Source organism: Anomalospiza imberbis, chromosome Z (assembly GCF_031753505.1).
Source record: "Anomalospiza imberbis isolate Cuckoo-Finch-1a 21T00152 chromosome Z, ASM3175350v1, whole genome shotgun sequence".
Lineage (NCBI taxonomy): Eukaryota > Metazoa > Chordata > Aves > Passeriformes > Viduidae > Anomalospiza > Anomalospiza imberbis.
In genome coordinates this window covers 9682350-9703200 of record NC_089721.1, presented here as the reverse complement: position 1 = coordinate 9703200, position 20851 = coordinate 9682350, and the positions used below count along the sequence as shown (strand labels likewise).

The following is a 20851-nucleotide window of genomic DNA, read 5'->3' as shown; positions in this document are numbered from 1 at the left end:
CAGCTGAGGTCAGATGAGATGCAAGGAATGATGTGGAAGCAGCTGTGCAGTGAAACATGAGAGCTCTTCAGCATGGGATCCCATAGCAGAATAGCCTTTGTTGTAAAAACTCTATTGAAAGCTAATCTCTGAGTTGTTTCGAGTTTTTTTTTTTAAACAGAAGGTGATTAAATCCAAAAGACTTCTCATTCCTTGACTCTGAAAACAGGGAAATTGCTTTATTTCTGAATTGAAACAGTCACTCCATTTAACGTTTATTAATGCTACTTTATAACTCCATGCAATCTTTTTTCTTCCTCCTGTAGTTTTCCTAGGTCTGGGTTTGGAGCAAGGTAAATAAAGTGATGTATTAAAAGAAAAAGAGGGGGGAATTATATGAAAAATGCTTATCACTAATATTTGAAGGAGCTGTTGATATTCACGTCCTATGGCCTACTGAAGTTTGTAAAGTATGGGTTTTTGTAAAAATATTTCCATAAAGTCTACTCTGCATGAATTGTCACCTGGGTTACCATTCACCATTTGAATTGCTGGGTAGTCTTGCTGCAATTGCCACAGGCCGTTTACAATATTTGCATTGTTCTGTATCCATATAAAAATGAGGCTTTTAAAAATAACCTACATACCAGTTAAACCTGGTGTATATTTACAGCTCTGATTATACAGTGCTCAAAGATGACATTCCAGGGAGGCTGTGGCTGTAACACATTAAATAGGCATAGGGCAGAGGACTTCTCGAGGTGCATCAGCAGTCACATTTTAGAGGGCTTTGAGGATTATTTAATGGAAAATATGTTTTATTACATTTTTCTTGCAATTCTCCTGCCATAAGTAACACTCTGCATATTGATGACTTGTTTAGATTTTCTTTAATGCCGAGTTGCCTTCTGAGTGTGCACAGATAGTTAAGCAGCTGAGTTTAGCAGCTGAATGAGAAACAGCGCAATAGATGAGTTAAACACAGTTTAGATGCGATATTAGGAATAAAGTCTTTACTGTGAGGAGGGTGAGGCAGTGGCACAGGTTGCCCAGAGCTGTGGATGCCGCATCCCTGGGAGCGCTCAAGGCCAGGCTGGATGGGGCTTGGAGCAACCCGGTGGAAGGTGTCCCTGCCCACGGCGGGGGGGGTGGATCCAGATGAGCTTTAAGGTCCTTTACAGCCCAAACCATTCTGCGATTTTACGACTCTGTGGAAGTGACGGCTGGATCAAGGCACAGGCCAGGAGCGGGAGGTTCCCGCAACTACGCAAAAAAGGTACGTGTTTAGCCCGAAACGGAGAGAGCGGCGCGGGACGCCTGCTGGCTCAGCCGCGCCCCGCAGGCCGAGGGCAGAGCCCCGAGGGCAGAGCCCCGCGGGCACTCCCGGGGCACACGGGGCAGCCCCACGGCCCGCGGCCGCTGAGGGGCGCGGGCCCCGCCCCGTGAGGGCGGGCGCGGCGGGGAGGCGGTGCCGCAGAAATGGCCGGCGCCGGCCGGGGGCGGGCACGGGCGGTGCCGGCCCCCGTGATGCGGCTCGGCGTCGCCGCGCTGCCGCGGGATCGCTCCTTCCGCTGCCTCCCCGCTCGGGACGAGCGCTGGGAAGCGCCGCCGCCGCGGGCCGGGGCCATGTTGGGCGGCGGGGCCAGGGCGGCCAAGCCGTCCTTCGTGTCCTACATCAGCCCGGAGGTGCGGGGCCGGGCGGGCGGGGCCGGGCAGCCTCGGGCACCCCGGCCGGGGGCTCGGGGCTCGGGGAGCGCTGCGCGGTGCGGGGGGAGCGGGGCCGGGGCCAGGGCCAGGGCCAGGGCTGCCGCCGGGCACTGCGGGGCTCAGCCTGCCTGGGCTGCCCCGAGCGTGGAGAAGAGCTTAAAAAACAGAGCTGGCTGGTCAGCGGAGTCGTTTCTATAAGCCGTGGCCAGACGTTGGGCTGCGGTTGTTCGGCCCGTAAGGTGAGACTTTCCGAACCTGTTGTTCTTATTGTCCCTGAAGAGCATCACTTCACGTTCTGCTCGGTGAGCTCCTTGCTCTCAGTTCCGCCAATGGAAAGCCCTGGATATCCTTCCTTAACAGCTCGGTGTTGAATTCTTGGCAGTGTGTATATTTCTCTGTGTATCTTTGGTATTGTTCTGCCTGTTGTCCTTTCACTTATTTGTCGAAACTTATGTTGACAGCTTGATCAAAGTGACCTTAGACTCAGTTTACTGAGGTCATCTTGTTAGCGCATGGTATTAGGTCAGTATTGTTTTTCTGTATTCCATCATTCTTATTCCTGGTAAACAGCTGTTTTCTAGGAAAAATATTTGATGAATATGAGCCATAAGTGTTGGGATTTTCCCTCTCCTAGTTCTTTGTAATCTGTGTCAAACTGATTCTTCTTAATTGTTAATTCTCTTGAGAGCTTCCTAGGGAAGAGATGTTGTCGATCTTGTTAGTTAGTGCAGAGTGTGTCACTGATAGGACCTTGGTGAATCTGCTGTTTTTATTTTACACTGGATCTGAAAGAACAATCAGAGTTGTTATGGCCAAAATCAGCTGTGGTATTTAAAACTTTTGTTCTTAGTTTGTGATAGCAAATCTGATTTTTATATGTTTTTCAGTCCTGGTGGTTTGTAGTTTCATCAGTTTACTTTGAAAGTTTTATCTCTTTCTTGTATTTCCATGTGAAAACAGATGGAAATGATAGGTACAAATATTTCTGGAGTCAGCAAATATATCCCTGTCTGAGGTAATTTTTCACCTTTGGAAAGTACCTCATACAAATATACAAGGAAATGGATTTTGTGAAAGAAACAACTTCACTTGTTGGACTTACTGGAAGACATTTCACCATTTAAATGAGTGTGGTGTATGACTAAAGCTTGCTAGAAAAAATGGCTGATTGAAAAGAGCACAGGTAATATATACAGTGCAGCAAGATATCAAATAATAAAGAGTACTTTAAGTCCAGTGATGTAATGCTTCAAATATGATCTTGGTGGCTGCAGGAAGAGTAACTAAGGTTGTAACACTGGAAGATGAGCTCTTTTTGAGATGTCCTGATTCAATAGACATTGCTGTCATTTACTCTTTACATGTTCTTGCTGCTTTTAAGCCTCTCAATGTTCCACTTAAATTTAAGAATTTCATGCACTCTTGCAGCAGGAACTTCAGGTTATAGACGTGACTTCTGCCATAGAATGAATATCCCTTTTGCACCTTCAGAGACACAGTAAAGCTGAGCTCTCATGTGATTAGCAAGTAAAGCAAGTTTGACTCTGCTGGTTGGCAGCATATGGCTGCCTTAATGCTTACACAGGAAACTAAAGACCTTAGTTGCTTTTGTGAGAATTAAAAATAAAATTTTAGGTATATGATGAAACCTGTGAGGCTATTTTGTTGTCTAGAAAAAGCATGTTGATTAAATATCCTAAAGTAAGCACAAGTGAGCCTCTCTCACAGAGCTGTGTGGACCCAGGAAAAGCAACTTCCTGAACTCAGGTTTCCTGTACAAGTTAACTTCCATGTAGTTGAGTTTTAAAAGGAACTAGACTGGTAAAACAGTGGAAATTCTGATTTCCTTTATGTGGAAAATAGTTGGGTCAACTGGGAGCTTTTGTCAAGGTATTTCAACTTCCAGGTGCTCGGGGAAGAAGTACTGGCAACAGGTGTGATGCTTCCTCTGGCAGGCCATGTCAGAAGGTGGGAAACAGTAGTTCAGGGGCTTGATGAGCTTGAGATTTCAGCTGTGTAGGATTGGAATTAATGGTGGACTTCTCCATTAATTTGCAGAGCCTTGCCTTGAATCTGTTTGTACTTCCAGCCTGAGGCAAAATTTCCAGTCAACCACTATGCAGTACAGAGCAATAGCTGTACTGTTAGCTGTAGCCCTCCCTTGCTTGCAGCCTCCAGCTTCTGTGGTCTTGTCCTGGTTTGCTTGGGAAGCTGTTTTAAGGCCTTAAACTGCTGCTTCCAGGTTAGGGGAGCCCTGCAGTAGGGAAATTTACAGGCAGAGCTGAGTTTTTGGTATTGGTTTTGGGTTTTGCCCCACCTTGTTTAGTCCATTTTCTGATACCTGAGGGACACATTCGGCAATACTCTGAAAAATAAAATGAAATCAGCTTTAAGCTGCGGTGTGTGCTAATTTGAATATGAAATGAAACAGGAACTCCATCTGTGTTAATATATGACCAGATGGAAGCAAGGAGTGAAAAGAAAATGCTGCTTATTAAAGAAACAGAAGTAGTTTTTACTGTGAAACCCCAAAATGTCTGGAAAAGCAGCATTTCTAACATCTGACTAAATATAACCTAGTTAGGCTCTGCTGTATGGAACTGCAAATCAATCAGTGGTCTATTGAGAGTGAGACCGTAGGATGTTGATATTAATGACACACTTCCCCTGAGGACAGACTTGGCTACCCTGCAGGAAATGGGGTGAATACTAGGGTATAAAGTCAATGTTTTGACATTTCAGATCACAGACTAAGAATATGTATCTGTGGAGACAGTGAAACAAGGACCAGAGAATTACTTCATGGTTTCTGACTCTTTCAGACTTTCAAAACTGAAGTTATTTACAGGTCAAACAAGCTAGATTGTGTTTTCCTAAAAATCTTAATTTGTATAAAAAATTAGATTTCAAATTTTATTTCAAGCTCAAAGTTGATATTTTTGCATGCATTCTTTATAGTTAAATTCTTCATATTCATTCTTATGGGACGTTTATTCCTGTGTTAGCCTTTAAACTAGGGAAGAGGTTGTTCTGCTGCATGCTGCTTATCTCTGAAATGTGGGGTACACCACAAACTGCTGAGGGTAACTTTCATGCCTCGTGTGCTGTCTCTCAGATCCTGCACTCATAAATGCTGTGAATACTTCTTGCTTGTAAATCCTGGTATGATATTGTGTGTTCTGCAGTGATCAGTCTTAAAAATGTACGTCCCTCCTCCAAAACTGGGGTGGTGGAGTTGCAGGGGGGATTAAGGAGTAGGAGTTGGTGGACAGCTGGGCTGATATGGGGGAAACCAGGCGCTGATGTCAGAGGAGATGGACTGGACAATGTGAGGAAAGAGGAAAGGGTAAGAGATGAAACGGACGGGGAAAACACGTGCTATGATCTAACAGACTTCTGGATAAGGGAGCTGTGAAAGGAAGGAAAACAAGCAGTTAGAGATTATTCTCAGCAATGTTATTAAAGTGTAGTAAGTATATGCTGTGGGTTGTATGGCGTACAATGCAGGATTAGGCTTGTTTGACCAACAAAGAGTCCTTCAGAAAGTACCAGGTATGTAACGTGGTTTGTTTCTGGATGCAAAGTAGATACTCTGCATTTGCACTGGTGTTTCCTCTTTTGCATGGAATTCCAGTGGAACTGTTCCACAAAAGTTTATTTTACTCAGGAGCTCTGTATTCACTTGTTAGAGCACCACAACTGATTTGCAGGTCTTTCTGTACACAGTTTGACTTTCACAGCTGATAACTTTCTTAAGTATATATTTATCTTTATTTCACCCCTCTTTTTAGTGAAGTAAATACGAAAAAAACAGATGCTCGTAGCAAACCTCTCCAGGATGTAGATCTTCCTAGTGCAGAACTTACTTGTGGAAAACTATATCAAAACATCAAAGTATTCACTGTTTGCTGTCAGCTTTGAAAGCTGTCAGCTGTTTCAGACAGTATCCTTGATAGCCTGGAAGTGATCACTTGTTCCTTCATTATTTGAATCTTTCAAACATATTTTCTCAGCATGTTTAGTAAGTCTTGTTTTTCATTGTTGGAATTGCCTGTAGCACAAATGTCCAGCTATGGATCAGTGGGAGTGTTACTGTGGGGTAAGATAGGTTCAGAGTTTACAGTTTGAAGCAACAGACTGTATGCATGGTGTCTCTGCTGGGGGTGATGGGCAACATCCAGGATCAGTAGGCAGATATCTGTATGTCAATAATGATGAAAAAAACCCCAAACAGATCCTCTTATCAAGGTCTGGATTCTGGCATGCAGGGAATGTTTTTCTCTTATTTCCAGTACACAGTTGCTTACCTCCCTTTGGAGTGAGAGGAATTGTTTTCAGTTGTGGTGACAGTGTATGATAAAAAGCAGAAGTCATTTGGGATTCCTTTCCTGCTCCAACCATTAAGACCCTGTTAATATAACATAACTCCTACTTGACCTTTTTGCCCTAAACTTTGTTGCTTCACTCATGCCTTCAGCACTTGGGGAAGATTTGTCTCCCCAAACAGGCGCGAGGAAAATACTTTAACCCCTTTAAAAACATTTTTTGGAGGAGAGCTGACTGTAGTCCCTGGGTATTGCAAACTGTGCAGTTGTTCCTTATATTTGGGTAAAAAACAAGAAGAGAACTTTCCTTAAGGAAAACAGTTTTTGGTTCTATGTTAGCAAGAAGGGGGATGTATTCTGAATTAATTTGGTGTGACATGTCAGCTTGAAGTTTTGGCATGATTTGGTACTCTACTGTTGAAATTGATTATTAGAGGGCATTGCCATATTTTCTACCACTGTTTGAGAGCCTGGAAGAAGGAATATAGCACAAGGTAAGTGCACAGGTGAGAAGCATGTCTTAGAAAGAAGTTTCTAAAACCTTCAGCAGAGTTGAGGTTTTTGCCTCAGAAATTACAGAAACAAAGTTAATTTTCCTCATTTGCATGGTGTCCTGTGGGTGACTGCTTTTAACTGTGGCTGGTAGTAGGGCTTCCCATGTTTTATCTTAAGTAAGAAGTGACAAAATGCTGCTTGGGGCATTCAGAACAGGGGAACTACAGATGAAAAGCTCTATCTAGAGTTTTACATGGCTTTCAGTGGTCAGGTATGGAAAGTACTTGCATGCTTAGCTTCAACAAATGGTCAGAGGGTGAAGATTTCTGAAGTCCAGATGTATTCAGTAGCCTGCAGAAGGGGGCAGACTTACTTCTGCTGCTTTCCTTTCTTTTGTTTATGTGCTCATCTGACCTGTTGATGAGCCAGTTCTGCTAACAATAGGCACTAATAATAAAACCAAATGTAGGACAAGTACATACTTCCCAGCTGATTTTACAAATCAAATTACCTCACCATGTTGTCAGACAAACCCAGGGATACAGGAGTGGGTGACTGTGAACATTGTGCATAATGAATTGAAACAGGCTCTTCAGTTAGTTGTAAGAGCTGTGATGCCCCAAAACTTATATTCGTTATAAAAATAAAGTTGAAACAGAGTGAAGATGGCAGCTGAATTTACGTGTGTGTTCCTACACAACTTGAACTGACTCATAGTGAGTAAATTTTTCTTGCAGGTCTTTACCTTCTCACTGAAAAGAGCAAACACAAAATGTGACAGTAGTAAAATCTAATGTATTTTCATACCCTCCCTAAGAAAATGAATGCAGCAACATGGATTCTTCAGCAGCACTCATGGCTTGAGGTCTAGCTATCTGTGTATATGTATCAAAACCACCTTTAATATGTTTATGAATTTACTGTGGGAACGTAAATGTTGAATTTCAAATAGAACTCTTCTGGAGGCTTAACTCTTGGAGTCTGTTGAATGTTAAAGGAATTCTGCCTATCATAAGCACTTCAGTGTCTGTAGTCTTTTTTCAAGAAAGTGAAACTGGATTTTACAAGGTGTTCTCAGTGTTTGTGGTCCCTAATCTGCTGTGATGCGATTTGATTAAATTTCGAACTCGGTCAGAAGAAAACCAATTTTAACTTGTAACCAAAAACTTGTAACCACTTGTTCAAGATTTGCTGTTGAAACTCATTATAAAATTGTTGTTACATTTTAACAAATGTGTGTAAACTCAAAGAATTTCTTTGGGGTCAGATTTTTTTTAACTTCAGTTCAGTTCTGCCAACACTAGCATAAACTGGTACTCATGGCAATAAATAGGAACAGTGTATGTGCAGAACAGTAGTTACTACATTCTTTCTGGCATCTCCCAAAGTCAGAGGTGCTGGAAAAGCACCTGGCTGGTACAACTACTTTACTGTTCCGTGGAAGTGATTGTTGGCATGCAGTTTTCTGAGCAGTGGTGCATGTAGTTGGACACAAAGAGGGATTGTATAAGGCAAAGCTGTTAGAGATACTTGTAAACCTAAAGTTTAGCTTAAAGTTACCATTGGTGAAGAGACAATGCTGGGGGAAGTATATATTTCTCCTCTAAATGCAGACGTATTCAGCTTAAGTCATAGTAGCATTTTAGCTAACTTTTTTGCTGATAAGCCTGAATTTTGATTAAATATTACTTCTACAGCATCCACACTTAGAAGAGAAAGGCGGCAAACTGGGATTTGTTTTTTCTATTAGCTATCAGCTGTAGTTATATGGATTTCTTTCTTCACAGCACTACTACTTTCATTTTATAACCTTTTTCTCTTTCCAGCCTATCTTGAACATCTCTGCTGTTCTCATGATATGTTTTCCTGGTGGTTTTAGCTTTGCTGTGCAGCCTTCAAACTTAGTTCTAGGTCTTCTGAGTATGGAGTGCAAGTGTTTATATGAATGGCAGAGGCTGTTTATTTTTGTACTCTCAGGGGCTTTTGTTTCTCTGTATTTAATCCAGAAAAATTATTATTGCTTATATCTTCTTTTCATTCCTTGCCTTGAATTGCAGTAGCTGACTGGATGCTGGTGACAAACTAAAATTAGCTTGCTTACTGCTGTGCCTCCGGGGGGGAGGTTTCCAGTTAACTAATGGTTTTCCAGAAAGACTGCAATGCATGCAAAGTGATTTGGACTTGAAGGAGGAAGTTCTGAACAGGCTGAGCAGGAAGGGTGTAGCATCTCCTCTAGTTTAATAGTCTTTTGGCTGGAGATTTTAGACCATCTGTCAGTGTCTAAAGGCTAGAATAAGCGACACAGAGAATTTAATATGTTTGCTTTGTGCAATTTGGGTCTAAACTAAAAGATCGCCTGTCACCAGGATCATCTCTTAGCTCCAAGATCCTGAAATACCTTTCCATATAGTCATGTTAGTTCCGTTTAAGTAACTTCTGTACTTTGGCTGAAATGTGTGTAAAAAATCAGAAGCAGGGAGTCACGGGTGAAACTTGAAAAACTGAAGGGTACATTAGAAACAATAGCAAGTCATACATGGAAAAGCTTATGAATGAGGTGGGAGATGTCGCTGTAATACTAAGTTTATGCTCATCCATATAGGTGTGCTGAGAGAACTTTTAAAATATTGGTAATGTTTTACTTCTGTCTGTTGCACAAACAGTGCATTTTTTGTGTGTTCACAAATGCATGTAACTGACACTGTGGATGTCAAAACAATTACTTAGCAAATAGACTTCTGACATTAAGTGGAAAGATCAAATTGCAGACATAGACTCCTTTCATTTAGGAGGCTTTTTTCCTTAATTTTTATTTGCCAGAATGTGAGGAATTAAAGTGGGAAGGTGTAGTTCTTTACAGCATGTGTTGAAGGTATGATCTTTGCAAAGAAATAATTACTCTTTCTCTTTTTAGGAGATACACATAAAGGAACCCATAGAAAAGGAAGTAAATCCTCACTTATTACCAGGTAACTGTTGTATATTACTAGATTTAAGTAATAAAAATTAATGATTAATACTTAAATATTTCCCTGTCTGCAGTAAACACTCATGTGACATCAGTGTCACAAGTCGTAAAATACAGGTTTTGGTTTAACAACCCATGCAGGTTGAAATGTTTTTAACATGTCTATCTGCATGGGATGTTGAAAACTATAAAAAATTTTTTTTACAGAGTTCAGTATTCTGATGTAAGTTGTATGTGGAGAACTGTCAACATTTGAGTTTGCCCTGTTTCTTAAAGTTGGGTGGGTTTTGTTTGTTTGGAACTGAAGACAAGAACTGGAGGAAATTTCCCTTCTAGTGGCTTTGTCTCTACTGTGAGTTACTTGGGCCTTCCAATGTTTCTTTTACGGTTAATATTTTCTTTTGTAATTTACAATGACTTCTTGTATAAAAATATTTTCTAAGATAAGGAAAGACCAAATACATGTAAAAGTTAACAGTAAACTAGTATTCTTCTGTTGGGTTTCCTACACTTTTTAGACCAAGAGTCTGTCTGATCACATCTATTAAAACTTTACTTTCTTAAATTTGAAGTTCAGTTCCTGTGAATTCTAACAAGAGAACTTAATTGACTATTATTTATGCAAACTTGTATTTGAGACTTCCAAAATAGCCTTGGGACCTGTAAAATAGTCAAAGCTATGAAAAAATAACTATGATGAACCTGAAGTAATAAATTTAAATGTTTCAGCATTCTTAAAGTTTAACAGTAAGGAAGATTGGAATAATTTTCAACTTGTTTGTTGACTATATAAACTGCTCTTGCTCTTTTGGTTTTTTTTTTTTTCTAACTACACACTTGAATGATTGCTATTCTTCTGACATTTGGAGTAGGCCATGACACAGATACCTGTGGTTACAGAACTCCCAAACATCTGCACTTCAGGCCTTCTGGAATAACATTAGTAACTTGGAAGGCTCTCAGTGTGCTGATTCCAGAAGCTGTCTTGTAGTGGCTTTGTTAACAGTGATGAACTATCTTCAGGCATACTGTTCTGAGAAACTGTCAGGAAGTTATTGCTGTGATTGAGATAACAAAATAATTGAATTGTAAATGTCAGTTAATGTTGCACGTCAGTGTTTCTTCTCTACAGGTGAACTGCTGCTTTGTGAAGCCAGCACAGTGTACAAATACGTGCAAGAAGATGGGTCAAATCGTGGCACTTACGGGAAACTCGTGTGCACAAACTTTAAGATTTCTTTCCTTGATGATGATTCTGCTTCAGATGATAATGTAAGAAAACAAGTCTTCTAATTATGACTAAACTAAACAGACTCTGCATAAATAATCATATCTTCCCCTTACATAAAGATGCAGAATGAACATAAATGTATAACATTTCCTAATGGATGCAGAATAACTTGAATCGGTCTGCATCTGCTTGATCCTTCCTCAAGCTCTAATGACTATTTTAAGCAATGGCAGTGCAAGCATTTATGTGGACACTTAGATTAGACATAGTTTATAACTCTTTATATTTTGTAAGTTGGTGAAGCTTAAGTTAAAAGAACCTATTGTTTTGAAAACTAATCAACAGTTTGTTTGAAACTGATTTGACTCTTTGTCTTGGTAGCATTTGTGGAAGTGAGAGTGTCTCTGATGGTGGATAACATCTGCCTGATTTGACTTTGGGCTACATCTGCAGAATCATTTCTGCAGATGTACAAGACTGAGTAAGCTAATACTCAGCGGAAATGCTCTGAAAAATTATGTGGCTCAGTAAAACTCTGAATTATTTCATTCAAAGTCCAGTGTTTACTAAAAAGATTTTAAAACCTAGTGCTGTTGAGCTTGCAAACACTGAAAAGCTAAAAACTCCCTAAATCTTAAAAATATTTCGATATTTTTTCCTTTGGTTTAGGTGCTCAAATTGAACTGTGAGGAGAGAATGGTAATGCCACAATGCTTTTGATGAGCTTAAGCATTGAAATAGTTTAGTCCATTTAGGTGCTAGGAGTGAAAAGAGAGTCTAATGGCTCCCATGTTCAAGGTGATCTTGACAGTTAAGGACGTTGAGAATAATATGATTTGACATGTGTTGATTGTAGTCAGAAGTTTCTTCGGGTTAAATTTCACAAAGTTTAAACATTAAACTAAGGCTTCTGCAGCCAAGTACAGATTATTGGACCTTCTGGAATTAAGACAAAGCTGCAGAATCTTATGACGTAAATCTCAAGTGATCTGTGGAAACTTGGTAATGACCATGCTAATTTCTGTTCCATTGCTGGCTTTGAACCTTGGGTTTATGACATGCCAAGTCAACTATATTTCTTTGAACAAAAGTTCAGGGTTAGCTACCTGCTTCAGAGTACTGCAGACCTGGAAGTAACTCGAATAAGGTTAACTGTTCACAGTAAAATATAATTTGCTGATGTAGTGTACATCAGCTGTTTGGTAACAATATTGAAAATAGTGTTTAACTGTGGCATCACTAAAATGCCATTTTTAACTGTATTAATGGAAAGGTAGAAGGGAAGGGAACTCCAAATCACTTCAAGTTTGGTTACACAGTAGATAAGGTAATTGGGTTTTGTGTGTGTCTTTACTTTACCTGGTCATAAATCTGATTTTAATGTTAGTATGTTCTTGGGATACTTGTTCTTTTAAGAGACTTTGTATTTCCTGCCAGGTTCTCATAGCAAGGAAACTTGTCATAAAAGGCCTTGGATTACATGAAGCTATTGTGTTTCCTGTTTACTGCAGTGATTCTTGTTTGAAAAGTGACTCTCATCAGAAATGTATGCTTTGAAGCTATTTGAAAAGTAAAAACCCTATCTACATGTCAAGCATGGCTGAGACTTAAATAAAGCTATATTGTGCATCTGTCTGTACTTTAATAACTGTTCTTCAGTGTCCAGAAGAAGTAATGCAGAAGGTGGTACTGTAGAGTGACATTTCTGTGATTTTTTTTTTTCACATTTCTAGGAGCCACAATTTAAAAATAAGATTGTAGGAGAAAATGACATAACTCTGCAATGCGTAGATCAAATATATGGAGGTAAGTCAGCTTTTTACCCTTGGGGGTGTTAGAGTGCTGGTGCTCCTTGTACAAATACATCCTTTTTAGAAAACAAATACATTTTTTAAAAGCAGCTGCAGTTATATTTAATGATGAAATGACAGATAAGAAACATATCAGAACCCAGTCTTATCCCTCAAGCTTGTCAAATTAATTTTAATTTACTTGATCAATTGTCCACTAAAACAGACAAAGTGATTCCTGCAAAATGCAGTGGTTCAAAGCAGAGAGTGTACTGTGAAAAGTCCCTAAATTTGCTAGACATGGATCTTCCAATGTATCAACTATTTCTGCAAATATTGATATATGCACTTCATTTGAGCAATAGCAGTACAGGTACCAAATTCTCAAACAATTATTTTTGTTTGTCTAAGGGAACTTTGTTTTATGAGATACATGATATCTTCACCGTATTAAAGGACTTAGAAAAGGAGGTTTTAATTGCCAGCTAAATCAAGTGCTTTGCATGGGGGCTTAGAGATGTGCCAGTATTGCTAAAAAGATACATGAGAATGGAGCTGATAATTTTAAGTACGGGAAGGCTTTATTGAGAATCCTGTTCTTGGACTAATTATGAATATTTAGAGTGTTTACACACTCTGGTGGTGTGGATTTGTGAAAGAGTGAACTGGGGCAAACCAGTGATGGTTATGAGACACTTTAGTTTTATGTACAGTGGCCCAGCTGGCAGCATTTGACATTGTGAAATGGTACATCCTCAAAGAGAAATGAGCAGAGTTTTGCCTTGGGGACTTCCTGGTGGTTAAAAAAATATATATTTAAGGAACTTAGAATGATCTCAGATGTCTGGGACCTTCCCTTTGGGTAAAACTACTTAATTGTTATTTATGTATCTTGAAACTTTAAACTTGGTGTGCAGTCAGAATGTGAATAGATATAACCACTGAGCAGCTGGTTTGCTGCAAATTTGCCTTTTACCTTGTATGAAGTAATTTGATGGGTTTTAAAAGAAAAGGCTTGCCAGCCTGTGTTGTAGGATACTTGTTTTGTCTTGAGAAAACTTGGGCTTGAATTAGCTTCTTGAGAATTCTGGAAAGTCAGTCAGGGACAACGTTATCAACATTACAAGTACCTTTTTGATATTTACTTACCTTTTTAATTTTGCAGTTTATGACGAGAAAAAGAAACTTCTAACAGGACAGCTAAGAAAATATCCAGAGAAGTTAATTATCTACTGTAAAGACCTTAGAGTATTTAACTTCTGCCTGAGATACACAAAAGAAGAGGAAGTGAAAAGAGTATGTATAGTAACTTAATTTGCTTGTCTATTTTAGCTTGGTTTTCGATGTTGTGAGGATGAGGGAAGGATGAAATTCACCTTGAAACTTGGAAGTGTTTTCTGATCATTTCCAGCTAAGACAGAAAATAAAAGATTGATTTTATTTAACATTTCATTGTGCATAGCAGTTAAAAGACAGGTGCAGTGGCTCTTTAAAGAAAACTGGAACTTGGGAGTGCTACAGGAAATTAGCTTCAGCTCAGACAAGCTATAAAGCTGTTCTATTTGTGACATGTAATTTCATTTTGTTTTAGACTTCAATATAGTGTTACTTTCCTGATAACTTTAGGTTTTTTTTGAGAAGTTAGTCTGAGCTCCAAACTAAGAGTCAAATAACTTTATTTAAATAAGAGTAATTCTGGAGGTTGAACATACATAATACTACTTAGACAAAGTAGGTACAGTGTCTTGCAGAAAGCAGAGAAACCTTCCTAAAAGGTTTCAGCTGTTAGGGATAGAACCCATCATTTTTGTTTAAAACCTGGATGGAGGGGTTGGTAAAAAAAAACAGACTTTTTTGACACCGACAGTCTTGGTGTGTGTTTGGGTGTTAATTTTTGGTCCTTTTTTAGATCGTCAGTGGTATAGTTCATCATAGCCAGACTCCTAAGCTGCTTAAACGTTTGTTTCTGTTCTCTTATGCATCAGCTGCTCCAAACAACACAGGTAAATGCTTTTTTGATCTGTTTGTTGCATAATTAGTTTGTTAAGCAGTCTGGGAGGTCTCTAGTTGAGTTTGTGCTCAGCTTATGGCTGTGTTCTGCCGGTAGGTAGAAAGATTAAATATTAAAAGATTAATATTTTTTTTTGTTGTACATTGTTAAGCATGTTGCTAAAAACCTCTAAATTGTCTCCTGTCTCCAAAATTGTTGGTTTTGGTGTCCTTCAGGAAGTTGCACAGAAATTTTCCAAGCAGGAAAAAGCATCCCTGGATTGAAAACCTATTGTAATTAAAATGTGCAAATGGTTTTCACATGGTTCATCTAGAAAATACTTTGCTTGTTTTTATAAGTGTGGTTTTTCTGTATTAGTGCTGTGAACCAGACTTCCTGCTCTTAATTCTGAAATTACTGCATTTGCAGTGGCATCCTATGAGAAAGTATTTCCCCTTTTGCTCTTATTTTCAAGCAATATGCTTCCTCCAGGCAATTGCAAAAAAAAAAAAAAAAAAAAAAAGGCAAAAAAACAGGTTTGCAAGGCACCTGACTTCCTCTTATATCTGACTTATTACATAATCTTCCCACTTGATCAAACTTGGCTGAATAATACATTAGGCTGCAAAATTCAGGACAAAAAATTGTCGGTGTACTTTCTAGCATTCCACAATTCAGATTTAATAGTGCTGTTTTGAATTAGGAACCTGATCCTTAGTGCACCAGCAACACCAGATCCTTTCACAGAGGGAGGTTTTGATATATGCAAGGTATTAGTCAAACACTTACCAAAATATGTCAAGGAATTTCAGGATCATTTGAGGTTAGAAGAAACCTCTGGAGATAGTCTAGTCATGTTCTTGTCCATATGCCCTTTTTCAGAGTACTGTTAACTGCATCAAGTTTAGTCATGTCCAGTTGGGTTTTGAATATTTCCAAGTATTGAGACTTCACAGCCTTTCTGGAGGGTCAGTTTCTTTGTTTGACCCTCCTTGTAGTGAAAAACATTACTGTAATTTGTATGTGGGATTTGCTGTAGATCAGCTTGTGCATAACTGCCTCTTGTCAAGTCACTGAGTCTGGATCCATCTTCTGTACTCTCCTCCCCTGTTCCACCCCCAGTGTGTATATACACAGGGAGATTGGCCCCTGCTGAGCCCTCTTTTCTGAGTGATCCCAGCTCTGTCTCTCCTCATATCAGGTGTTTTGAGCCCTTTAAGGATCACAGAGGGCCTTCACTGGACCAGGCCCAGGAGCCTTCAGAGAGGAGCCCAGCCTTGGGCACAGCCCTCCAGCTGACAGCAGTGGTGTCTTCATTCAGCTGGTACACAGTGGCTTTGCTAAATGCAGCCCAGGAGCACACTGCCTGTTTGCTGCAAGGAAGGGCACACTGCTGGCTCAGTTAGTTCCTGCAGGCTTCACCTGAAACTGGTGTTCTGTTTCAGCTGCAAACAATGGAAAGACTTCATGCTTTTCCAGGTAGAGACTGAGCCTGGGAGGAGCCTTCTCTTTACATGGAAGTGCTGTCTCACAGTTTTTTCCTATTTTAATAGCTGTTTTCAGTAGTAAGTGGTTTGGTGTCGTTCTTAATAAAATTACTACAGGATAAGCCAAATAGATTGTAGAAATTTTATTTTTTTGTCTCTCACAGTGATAGCTCTAAAATCTTGTCTCCAAGAGCTCATCAATAATGTTCTGTTCTGAGCTGTAAATTTTTCATCTACCTTATCATCTTACAGTGAAAAGTTTCAAGTTGCCAATGTGTCTTCCATGGAAATTATAGCTCTGCTTGCTCTTTCAGTGTTAGGTGATATTGTAGAATGCGACTTAATTAGGATGTGTGCTTACAACAATTGATATTACTCCATAAATTATATGGTTATTACACAAGATTTGAAGCTAAATCAAGCTGCTATCTTAACTGTTTCTGAGGTGGCTATGTAGAATTAATTATAGGGAAGAGTCTAAGTTGAAAGCGTTGAGACTGAATTACTGTAATTAATTTTCTGCTCTTACTGAGTGCCTAATATGTTCTATTCAATGCAAAACTATTCATGAGAAAAAAAATGAACCTTAAATGAAATGCAATATCTGAAATTTTTGTATAAAGATTTTTGGATGATTGTTAATTCTGCATTTAAACTACAAGATTAGATACCAGTCAGCTGCCTTAGTATAAAATGATATTTGCTGCATAGTCCCCTGCATTTTAGGCTGGATGTGAGGACAGCCTCAGCTGTATGGAAGTTCTGTAACAACTGATTTGTTTCTGCAGGAGAAACTGTTCCTGAAGTTATTAGTAAGAGCCATGTATGACAGAATATTGCTGTTGTTAAAGATCAGAGGCAGTGTGGTGTACAAAGGCATATTGTCTTTGACTCAAGATTTTCAGTACATAAGAGGTTCTGCTTGCTTACCTTAATGGCGACTAACAGGTTTACTTAGGTTTGCTTTTGTGTTAGAGTTCCTGACAGTCTGCAAAGTTAATATTATTGATGTCTGACAGATGGGAGAAACCAAACTGTGATGTTTGAGACCCTCGAGGACTGGCGTGATGAGCTGGAGCGGACCAAAGGGAATGTGAAATACAAAGCAGTGACCACCAACGAAGGCTACAGAGTATCTGAAAAGTAAGCTTGCCCTGGTTAATAGTGAACTTTGTTCATGTGAAAATCAGTGCTACCTTTGATGCAGGGGATTATACAGGTTTTTAGGATTTTTTTTAGGATCTGTTTTCCATTTTTATTTATAGAATAATTTGGTTTGTAATCACAGGAGGTGATCCTGCACAACCCCTGATTCAAGCAGGGTTAACTTTAACATTAGGTACAGACTACTCAGGACCTTGGTTAAATCAAGATTTGAGTATATCTAGGAGTGGAAAATGGAAAATATGTATGTCTGGGACCTACACTTCTGTCATACTTGTTAGGATGACACTTTCTCAGTCCTTTACCTTTAATGTGGTAAAATTTCAAGTTACATGTGCTGGAGATTTTCCACTGTTTTTGCTGAGAGGGGACTGGGTGGGGAGAAGGTAACTGGTTTAAAGTAAATCTGCAAAATGTGCTGGTGGAAGTTAAGTTGTGTTGCCTTTAGGAGAAGGTTAACTTAGTTTAGCTGAGCTTGGCCACCAGTTTAGCTGAGTAGCATTTAGAGCCCTTTAAGATACATACAAGGTATTGTATACTTCATACTGTTCTTTCATAGTCAAATATTGAAAGATCTCACAGGCCTTGGAAACTAGTATTTCAGAGTCTTAACTATTTATTCTAGAACTCTGTCTTGGGAGACCCAAATTTAGTTTAAGTACTTACCATCATTGCTTCTTTGGACCTTGAACATAAATAGTGTTGGTTGATGCTGGAAATCCTTGAGAAATTAAATTGAATTCTTGAATTAGGATGTGAACTGCTTAACAGGCTTTTAGTACTGCAAGGATATCTTTTGAAACAACAAAGCATGAGAGAACAAAGTTGGTCTTAGAGGTTACAATTAATTGCACCTTTGCAATGAGAGTAGTTCAGACCTCAAGGTTGGGAAAAAAGCCTTATCCAGCTGAAAATAAAGGGACAGCTTTGAGGACAATAGAATTATCTAGCAGGAAAGATTATTGTAGCAAGGTGAATACATAATTAGAATTTGTGCTAGAACACTCACCATAATTAAAAGGAACTATGAGTTTTTTCTTTGTTCAGTTTTTGAGACCAAGAAACTCTTCTTTGTTGTCTTAGGCTGCCTTTGTATTTTGTTGTTCCCATATGCATTTCTGAAGAGAGTATCTTGAAGTATGAAGGCAGAGGCATTCCTGTAAGTATATGTGCATGGTTGAGGGTAAGACTCTTATTGAGATGGCAGAATTTCGTCTAACATTGCAGATGTTACTGCATGTTGTTTTCAGAACTTTTTTTTTAACAGTTTACATGTATACCTGGTCATCTACAGAAAGGAAACTGATGTTGGAAGGAGAAGATACATTAGGTATTTCACTGACTAGTGTAATACATAGCAAAACGTACATGTATATAACATATACATAACAACACAATATGTATTTACTGTTCACACTTCCCATTTACTAATGTCTTACAACCTACATATATTACTGCCTGTTTTTCATGAGACTGTGCTGAGTGGCATCTGGCTAGGGCAATATGTAGGCTTTGAATTGCTATTTGATATTGAGGTGAAGATGGTACATGTAAGGTGTAGCTAAACACCTCCAGTTACCTGGCTTAGGTTCTGGTAAGTGCTGTGGCTGTGATGATGCAATGTTTTTACAAAGTCATGTAGCCTGACTGAAAAACTAGTTCTACAAGTCCAACAGAAAATGAAGTTAAATATAGTGGTTTGCAGCCTGTAGCAAGCTGGGTTTGACTTCCTGCCTTGTAGTTCAAGAACCAGTAAGACAGAGAAGATGGAAACAAGGAGCAAAGTAATCTCACTTGTGAGAGGTAAGGTCTTACCTTAGTTATGTGTCCATTCAATTTGCCAAGGAAAACCATGTTCATTTTGTGCTCTTAATTGGTCCATGGAGGAGATAGTACTGTACTGTCCTGCCTAAAAGTCAAAGTAGTGTGGTTGACTTTTTCTCAGAGAGTCAGAGACCTATTACACTGGTTCTTACATAGAAACAGAAGTGTTTGGGATTTTTTATTCCATCTTGTGTTCACAGAATTGTAGAATAGTTTGGACCTTTAAACAGCATCTAGTCTAATGCCCCTCTGGAATGACCCAAAGCATCTTTTCCTAGATCAGGTTGTGCAGAGTCTTGTCCAACCTGGCCTTAAATGTTTCTGGGGTATCTACCACCTTTGTGGGCATCCTGTTCCACCCAGTGTTCCTGCACCTTCCTTGTAAAAACTTTCTTCTATATATGTTGTTCTAAATCTACCCTCTTTTAGTTTCAAACCATTAGCCCTTGTCCTGTCACAGCAAGATCTATTAAAAAATCTTTCCCCATCTTTCTTATAAGCCCCCTTTAAGTTATGAAATGCCACAGAAAAGATCTCCGCAAAGCTTTCTCCAGGCTGAGCAACCCCAGCTCTTCAGTGTATCCTCACAGTAGAGGTGCTCTGGCCCTGTGACCATTTTTGTGTCCCTCCTCTGGGCTCACTCCAGCAGGTCCCTGTCCCTCCCGTGCTGGGAGCCCAGGGCTGGATGCAGTGCTCCAGGTGGGTCTCAGCAGAGCAGAGGGGCAGAATCCCCTCCCTGCCCTGCTGCCCACGGGGCTCTGGATGCAGCCAGGACACATTTGGCTCTCTGGGCTGTGAGTGCCATGGCCGGGCCATGTGCAGCCTCTCACCCACAGCACCCCAAGCCCTTCTGGGCAGGGCTGCTCTGGGTCTGGTCATGCCCAGCCTGTGCTGGTACTGGGGGCTGTCCCAGCCCAGGTGCAGCACCAGCACTTGGCCTTGTTAAACCTCATGATGTTCCCGTGAACCTCTCCTTGAGCTTGTCTGGGTTTCTCTGGATGACATCCTGTCCTTCAGCTGTGTCAAGCTTGTTGTTGTCTGGAAATTTGCTGAGAGTGCACTTAATCTCACTGATTGTGTCATTGATGAAGGTATTAAATCGTCCTGGCCCTAGTACAGATCGCTGAGGTACACCACTCATCACTGATCTCCATCTGGACATTGGGAAGTTGACCACTACTCTCTGGATGGGACCATTCAACCAATTCCTCATCCCTGAACAGTCCATGCATCAAATCCCTATTTCTCCAAATATGAGAGAAGGATGTTGTGTGTAACCATGTTAAAGGCCCTACAGATGTCCAGATAGATGACAACATGTGTAGCTGCCCACTGTTCCAAGGCCTTGTAGAACTCTTCTAATTATTTCCAGACTGTTTCTGTGAAGCTAGTGTCAAGATATCTGGACCACACTGAATTGGTTTTAGAAGGCAATGGAAGGACAGTATAGTAATTTTTTCCACTCTTGATGATTGTGTGGTTTCTGTATCCTTCTGAGGTGCACCTCTTGGTTACTGTCAATTGATAGCAGAACTTCTACTTCCTGATTTCATTTGTGTAATATTCCTGATGAAAGTGATTCTTACTCCTTGTTTCAATGCAAGTTTACAGATCTTGAGAGCTTCAAGGAGTAAGAAGTATGAATGAGGAAATTGTGTAAAGGGAAGTAAGAAGCTTTGAGGACTGATTTGCCACTAGAAATACCTGTGACCATGCAATCTGGTTTAGCTGTGGAGTGTTTAATACTTTATTTCATATGCCTAGATTACTCTTTATGCATAGTTCACATGGAAAAATACCAGTGCATCTATTGTGAGTTATCTCAAGGCTGAACTATTAGAAAAATCTAATAGTGGAGAAACTGATGGATAATATATATATAAAGTTACTT

The 20851-nt window shown here is 39.8% G+C and overlaps 1 protein-coding gene across 3 annotated transcripts in view; it reads left to right on the top strand.

The window, feature by feature from the left end:
- Nucleotides 1-1122: 1122 nt before the first annotated feature.
- MTMR12 (myotubularin related protein 12) overlaps nt 1123-20851 on the top strand; it is a 31625-nt gene continuing 11896 nt past the window's right edge. Inside the window, exons 1-8 of one of the 3 annotated variants that reach the window (XM_068176741.1) lie at nt 1123-1149; nt 9421-9475; nt 10607-10746; nt 12439-12511; nt 13661-13791; nt 14405-14498; nt 16992-17115; nt 18220-18295. In XM_068176741.1, coding sequence (XP_068032842.1) covers nt 1138-1149; nt 9421-9475; nt 10607-10746; nt 12439-12511; nt 13661-13791; nt 14405-14498; nt 16992-17115; nt 18220-18295 — 705 coding nt within the window. In that variant the 5' untranslated portion in view covers nt 1123-1137. Of the gene's footprint in view, nt 1150-1492; nt 1666-2926; nt 2975-9420; nt 9476-10606; nt 10747-12438; nt 12512-13660; nt 13792-14404; nt 14499-16991; nt 17116-18219; nt 18296-20851 lie in introns of those variants that run through there. The other 2 variants (XM_068176739.1, XM_068176740.1) reach the window with 2 other exon arrangements.